At 44.5% G+C, this 7,709-nt stretch overlaps 1 protein-coding gene across 1 annotated transcript in view; it reads right to left on the bottom strand.

Annotated features, from left to right (window-relative positions):
• Nucleotides 1–6,226: 6,226 nt before the first annotated feature.
• LOC102430429 (guanylate-binding protein 7-like) overlaps nt 6,227–7,709 on the bottom strand; it is a 19,403-nt gene continuing 17,920 nt past the window's right edge. Inside the window, exons 8-9 of the mRNA XM_023758244.1 lie at nt 7,475–7,669; nt 6,227–6,376 (exon numbers count right to left, since the gene is read on the bottom strand). Coding sequence (XP_023614012.1) covers nt 6,227–6,376; nt 7,475–7,669 — 345 coding nt within the window. The remainder of the gene's footprint in view (nt 6,377–7,474; nt 7,670–7,709) is intronic.

The following is a 7,709-nucleotide window of genomic DNA, read 5'->3' as shown; positions in this document are numbered from 1 at the left end:
AGCCCCTACACTTTGTGTCTGAGGCTTCAGAACATGTGGCCAACATGCCCTGCCCCTGCCACCCCCACCGAAGTGCTGCCATTTGGAATGCATTTGCAGACACATGGATTGTTTTTAAGTTAATGCTTTTTAATTCACTGTTTCCCACTTGTCATTTTTTATTGAAAAGATGGATTCTGCTGGTGTGTGTTCCTTTGTGGGAGTGGCAGGGGTGTTCTCCATGGGCAGAGATCTGATGAGAGACAGAGACAAAAGGCCCAGAAAGACATGGGGAATGAGTAAACAGGATCAGAGAGCAAGGAACAGGGAGAGAGATGCACGGGGCAATACAGGCAGACACAGAGAACCCAGGAAGGCTAAGGGAGGGACTCAGCCCTAAAGGCAGAGTGAATGTGCTGAGAAATCCAGCATCGGGAAGGTTGATCCCTCCACCTCCAACTAAGGCCCCTGGGGCTGAGCTGGCTCTCCTCTGCTCTCTGGTTCTGTTCAGCATAGACATGGTTGAACTGGCCTCAGGAAAAGGTCTGGAAGGATATGGCGGGCAATGGACTGAGTATGCAGGACCAGGGTCACTGAGGGCTAAGGATCTGAGACCAGACAGAGAGAGGAGGACCTGGAGGCATTCCCTCCCAGGTCCCCACACACCTTCTGTTTTTGAGTGAAGCTTGAATCCAGAATCCCATGCCTTGACTCTGGAGAGTGGCAGGCCTGGGTGAGTTCCCTAACTTCTCTGAGCCCTGGCTATGCCACCTGCAGGAGAGGAGAGCTGGTGGCTCAGGTTCAAAATGGCTCGGGGGGAGAGGAGACAGAGCACAGTCTAGGACATCTTGGCGTGGTGGTTACATCTGAAATCCCAGGGATTTTAGGCCTTGGCTGCTGCCCCGAGCTCATGTTTATGTAGGACTTGCACAGACGGGAGAGCCAGGCACTAGTACCTCCTTCCTTCACAGCTGAGAACCAGTTCATCCTCCCCCTTCCCCCCGCCCTACCACCGCTCCTCTCCTCATAGGTGCCTGGTACTCTCGAACCTTCCCAGTGGCCAGTGTAGACACATGACCGAGGACACACAAAGATATCCCAAGCCAGCATGTGGTGGCTGTGTAGACAGTTTGGGCAAACACAGGCACAGGACACAGGGTGATATGGAAGGAGATAGAGCTTCCAGGCCCAGTGAGAGGGCTCATTCAGCAGAGCAGCTGCTCCATGGGAGCATTCACCTTGGGCTTAGCTCCCAGGCCCTGAGTCCACAAACTGAAATCCTGAGGTAATTAGAGCTAATTACATATGTGCAAATAGCCGCAGTGGAGGCCACGGGTCGACCACCCCTCCCCAGGCTGTTCCCTGAGATCTCGCCCAGCAAAGGGGCTTTGCTGGCACTGAGCGCTGGGGGAAGGGTGTGCATGCAGAGAGCCCCTGGGGCCCAGGGAATGGGGTGAGCCCTCTGCCTCCAGAGTGTCCCCCATGATCACACACTCCAGCATGTGCTGTGGCCCTTGGATGGCAGGTTGCGACCGGGTTAGGAATTGGACCAGAACTTGATCCAAGCTCCCCTTGGCCTTGTGCTGACTGGGCCTTGGCAGCATGGGCCACAACATTTGTTCCTTAGGTTTCTATTATATTGGCCTCCTGAGCATTCTCATCTCTGTGAGCATTCTCATCTCTTTGAGACGGGGCCCTCCTTGTATCCTGCCAGGGGAGTGCCAGGGCAAGGGGCCACAGGAAGTTTGCTGGCCAGCCCCACCACCAATCAGGGTGGGGGGGCCTGCTGGATGGTGAGGCCAGCAGAGGTTAAAGGCTGTGGCCCTTCTGTTTGTTCTGGTCGTTCTAGTCGTTCTGCTGTTTCAGGGACCCCACCCATGTATGAATTTGTGCATTGGGCTCTGGTATCCTATATCCTATATAATAAAGAGGTAATGTGCAAATTGACCTTCACACCCTGGCACAAGATGGCCGCCCCCCATGTGGTAAAAGATGGCCACCACAAGATGACTGGCAGGAGAGGGTAGTTGTGGGAGATCAGGCCAGCATGGGAGGGCAGTTAGGGGCGACCAAGCTGGCAGGGGAGGGCAGTTAGGGGCAACTGGGACTGCAGGGGAGGGCAGTTAGGGGTGACCAGTTCAGCAGGGGAGAGCAGTTAGGGGCAACCAGGCTGGCAAGGCAGGACAGTTAGGGGCGACCAGGATGGCAGAGGAGGGCAGTTGGGGGGGAACCAGGCCTGCAGGGGAGGGCAGTTGGGGGCAATCGGGCCAGCAGGGGAGCAGTTAGGCATCATTCAGCCTGGCAGGGGAGTGGTTAGGGGTGATCAGGCTGGCAAGCAGGAGAGTGGTTGGGAGCCAGCAGTCCCAGATTGTGAGACATCTGCAGAGGGATTCCAGATTGGAGAGTGTGCAGGCTGGGCTGACACACTCCCTGCAGCGCACAAATTTTGTGCACTGGGCCTCTAGTTTGTTATAATCTGCTTTTGGATAGTGGCCATCCTAATAGGTGTGAGGTGGTATTTAATTTGCATTAATTTGCATTTCTCCAATAATTAGTGATATTGAGCATCTTGTCATATGTTTAATGACTGTTTTTATATTTCATTTGGAGAAATGTGTATTCAACTCCTTTGTCTATTATAAAATATGTTTTTATTAATTTTAGAGATGCAGGGAGAGGGATGTTTCTCTCTCAGAAACATCCATGATAGAGAAACATGGCTGCCTCCTGCATGCCCCCTACTGGGGATTGAGGCTGCAGACTAGGCATGTGCCCAGATTCAGAATTGAACCAGCAACCTCTTTGTGCATGGGGCAATGCTCAACCTACTGAGCCACACCTGCCAGGGCTCCTTTGACTCTTTTAAAACTGGGTTATTATTTTTCTTGTTTTGAATGGTACAAGTTCTTTATATATTCTGAATATCAGATATATAATTTTAAATATTTTCTCTCAGTCCGTGAGTTACCTTTTCACTCTGTCAATTGTTTACTTTGATGCACAGAAATTTTAAAATGTGATGTATTCTTATTTGCTATTTTTGCCTTGTTTCCTGTGCTGTTGGCCTCATATGTAATGTCATTGCCAAATCCAGTGTCATGAAGCTTTCCCCTATGTTTTCTTCTAGGAGTTTTATAGTTTTCAGTCTTATGTTTAGATCTTTAACATATTTTGAGTGACTTTTTATATGTGGCATAAGGGTCTAACTAAATGGTTTTGTGTGTGGATAATCCATCTTCCCAATACCATTTTTGCAAGGACTGTTCTTTATCCATTTGGGGGGACTTTTTGAGATCATTTGATAATATATGTGAGTGTTTATTTTTGAGGATGAGAGGAAGCCAGACTGCAGTTATTCAATAAGAAACAATACAACCCATACATCAAAGGCATCTCAAGAGAAAATATCACAGAGCCTGCCACATGGCACCCTGATCTCCAGGTCAAACACCAGAAGCTCCACCATTTTCAGCTCTGAGGAACTGGACTCTTCCACCTTCACATTGGCAGGAAAACAACTGCCCCATGAAAAATAGCCCCTCTGGGTGGCTCACCTCTGCCTCTGAATCTCATGATGGTGGGTCTGCTTGGTAGAATCTACATCACATGCCTCCCCCTGGGAGAGGCTGAGAATGAGAGTTGTCTATGCCCTACTTTTGGAAATAAAGACTGATAATGGGGGAAATTTCCACCCACACTAATGTCATTCAATCTAGTCAGGTCCAGCACTGGGTCAGGATCTCCATTCTATATTCAGAATATCATGAGGCTCTTATTAGTATTTCCATGCACATCATATACTGCACTCTAGTTTACATTTTCTCTTTGTAATGGCATCTCAATACTTTAATTTGTTCCCTTACTTATCTTTAGTTGCACACATTATTAACATTCTGTAGTTTATTCAACTTTTAACATTCATACAAATATACTCCCATCTGCCTCTAACATATTGTTTTCTCTGCATTTAACATCCATCTTATTTTTATTCCCCACATTTGGCATTTTTCTTAATTTTTACTGTAGTTAATATTTTGTGTCTGTCTAAGAAGAAAGCAACTTTATTCATTCGTTAACTCACATATGGGATTATCCTCTCATGATACTAGTTTATTAGTAAATCAAGAAAAAATGAATAGTAGCTTTTTCAAAATTAAAAAACAATTTCCATCTAATTAAATTAAAAAGTTGTTGGATCATGGCTACAGGGTAGTCGCAAGGTGGTGGGGCTGGTTGTTTAGGGGCACCAGGTCAGGCTCAATGGGTAGCAATGGCACGTCTGTGTTTCTGGGGGCTTTGGGTCACAGTGGCCCTATATTAAGATGGTGAGGCCAGTCTTCCTGGGGTTCCTGTTGGGTGGGCCTAGATGGGGCAGTAGGTGTGTGCATTTGGTAGGCCAGGCACACCACTCCTCAAGGGGGCAGGGTGGTTTGGGCATTCCGATTGTGAAGGAGGGATGTGGGCTGAGTCTCGGAGTTGGTGAAGGGGGAGGGGGAGGGTGGGAAATAGGCACTACTCACCCACATGGCTGGGCAGGCCCTGCACATCACCTATCAAGGTAGTGGGGTTGATTGTGTTGAGGCCATGCTTCAGGTGTTCTGCCATTGCCCAGTGTGTGTGTGAGCTTTGGGTCTCATGGTGGGGCTCTGGGTGCCTGTCTGTGGCCTAGGGGTACTGGGACACGTCTAATTCCCGCTGCCTCCTCCAATGGAGGACCCTGAGGCTCCTTCAAAATCGGGTACTCTCCAATCTCAAGTGGAGAGAAGCGCCAGTGGGACAGTGCTGGGCTCTGGCCACCAGCTCCTGCACCAGAGCACCCGAACCACTCACCCGAAGGTCCTGCACTGACAGATGCGCACCCAAAACTCATACCCTCGCATACTCTCCCTCACACCCACTCACACTTTCATCCTCACTGCTCTTGTCTGCTGCCATTTTGGTTCTCAGGCTCAGGTATATTTTAACAGGCAATCTTCGTCTATAAAAATGTGTGTTGAACGTATCTATATACTTTGAAGCACAGGCCTCATCCCTTTGTGATTTAATTTCTGAGCCCATTAGAGGAACCATCCATGAAATACCATAAATAACCAAGATAGCCAAGGAGTACAGAAAGAAAAAAAAATCTCCAGAAAATACAGTTACAAACATGGAAGACTGAGATTTAAATGACAGAGAATTCAAGATTGCTTTTCTGACAAAACTCAATGAAATACAAGAAAACTCTGAAAGTCAATATTCCACAGTGGCTGTACCAATCTGCTTCCCCAACAACAATGCACATGGTTTTCTTTTCTCCACATCCTCAGCAATACTTTTTGTTTGTTTTTATTTTAAAAAAATTTTTATTGTCAAAACAGCACAAATACAGAAATCCACATAAAACAAATGCACAGATTGCTGATGCATAATAAAAGCAAACACCTGTATCTGAAGGCCAGACCTTGCCACCCACCCCCAGAAACTTTCCATGTGCCCCCTCCCAATCATAACCTTTTTTCACCCTCCACTCCAAGAGCAACCATCATTCTGAATCTCATTTTGCCTGTTTTTTTGTTTGTTTATTTTAATGTCATTAACTTTTTAAAAAATCTTTATTGTTGAAAGTATAGGTCCTCCTTTTTCCCCATATTTATTTATTAATGATAGATTTTGTAAAAGTTATGAGGTGTACCTCACTGGTTTTAATTTGCATTTCTCTGATGACTAGTGATGTTGAGAATATTTTCATATGTCTATTGACCATCTGTATGTCCTCTTTGGAAAAATGTCTATTCAGGTCCTTGTTCCACTGTTTGTTTTTTGTTATTGAGTTGTATAATTCTTTATAGAGTTTGGATATTAACCCCTTTTCAGATGTAGCATTGGCAAATATATTCTTTTTGCTTAATCATTTTAAACATTGTAATTTCACTGAGAGACAGAGGTGGCAGCTTCATTGCTGAGTAATTGTCATAGAGAAGTTTGAGAAACCAGAGCACATAGACTATCCAGTTCCTAAAAGAGAAGAAAGAAGTGGTTCATATGGTGTCCTTATGCCCTTTCTGCCTCAGTGTCTTCTACACTGGATCCTAAAACTGTGCCTTTTCTTTTGAATATCAGACCCTGATATTCTTTTAAATCAGTATTATTAAACTTTTCTTAAATGAAAGTATAATTTTGCTAGTTTTCAAAATGCTCTACAGTCTTATGCTATAAAACATAAGAAGCCTTTTATAAGATACTTAGGAAAAATTCTCACCAGATTTCAGAAATACTTTTTGAATCCAAATAGCCCTGCTGTGATTGCTGAAGGCAACACCGAGATAAACACATTGAAGATCTTTGAAGTGACGTCTTTCTGTTCTTTAATATCTTTTTCCAGTTTATTTAATCTTTGAACAATTTCTTCTAACATCTTTATATGTTGTTTATTTATTTATTTAAGATAACGAGAGAGAGAGAGAGGGAGAAAGAGAAAAAGAGAAACATCATTTGTTGTTCTACTTATTTATGCATTCATTGGTTGATTCTTGTATGTGCCATGACTGGGGATCAAACCTGCAACCTTGGCCTTTCAGGATGGCACTCTAACCACTGATTAACCCAACCAAGACCTCAAATATCTCTTTAAATTCTTTCATAGGTAGTTCTTGGGTCTGTAAAAAGGAGAGCATTCCCTTTGGAAAATCCTCAATTATCAGCACTTTGTATTTAACAATGTCAGGAACTAAGCACATGTTTTATTTCTCTACTAACTTACATGCTCTTTGATGAGTTTGTCAATATTTCCAAATGTTTGGAAAAGTGAAGTGAGAATATCCATGATTTACACCTTCCTTATCATCTCACTGGGATGTGGATGGGTTGGGGCTAGGTTAGGCCTGACAACTGTCCTAGGAATTTGCTCAAGCCCTAAGGATGCTCTTTGGGAAGAATGGGGTTTATTTCTAATTATTTCTTAGTTCCACTGAAGTTGGATGACAACACAGGTAACAACTAATGGGAACTGCTGATTCTAGAGAACACTGGTTATCAAACTCCAGGTTGGGACAAAGAATGCATTGTACTCTAGTTTTATAGAATAAAGCAGGCTGATCTGGAAACTAATGCAATAAATTTTAGAGCTTTCATTATTTCATATTTCATATCATGTACAATCTGATACTTTCAGGACAGATGGATCTATATCAGGTCTTTTTAGTGGGTACATCAAACATCCTATAAACTAAAGTCCCATTCACTTGAGGGCATAGTGAGGCCCTATATTCACTACAAACCCAGTCCAGTAGCCTGAGGCATGTCAATTGTACCCTCCAAGCTCTAATACCACACAAGGTGCCCAGTCTCAAAGACTTAGGGCCTTAGAATGATCCCATTAACTGGACATTTCACTGAATCATATGTCTTTGTGTTTCCTTGAGTTTTTATGACTGTAGTTAAATTTTTGTCCTTCCCTTCATGAGGAGCCAGGTTGGTGTCCTTTAGGTTTTGCGAACACCCCACCCAGACTTACCCTTTGATTTTGCTTTCGCATTCTTTCCTGCTTTCTCAGTTGGCTTTCTATTTCTGTCTTCATCTTTTTCATCTCGAGTAGGTTTTCCTGAAAGATTTTCTCTTGAGCCTCCATTTTTTGCTGGAGTTCATTCAATGTCTGTCTCACTAGCTGCAGTTCCTTTTCCACTGCCTGCTTCTTTGCCTGCTCAGCTATTTCACAATGTTTTCCAAGAGAGAAGAAAATAACAGATATA

This window comes from Myotis lucifugus, unplaced genomic scaffold, assembly GCF_000147115.1.
Source record: "Myotis lucifugus unplaced genomic scaffold, Myoluc2.0 scaffold_126, whole genome shotgun sequence".
Lineage (NCBI taxonomy): Eukaryota > Metazoa > Chordata > Mammalia > Chiroptera > Vespertilionidae > Myotis > Myotis lucifugus.
This window is presented reverse-complemented; position numbering and strand designations above follow the sequence as displayed.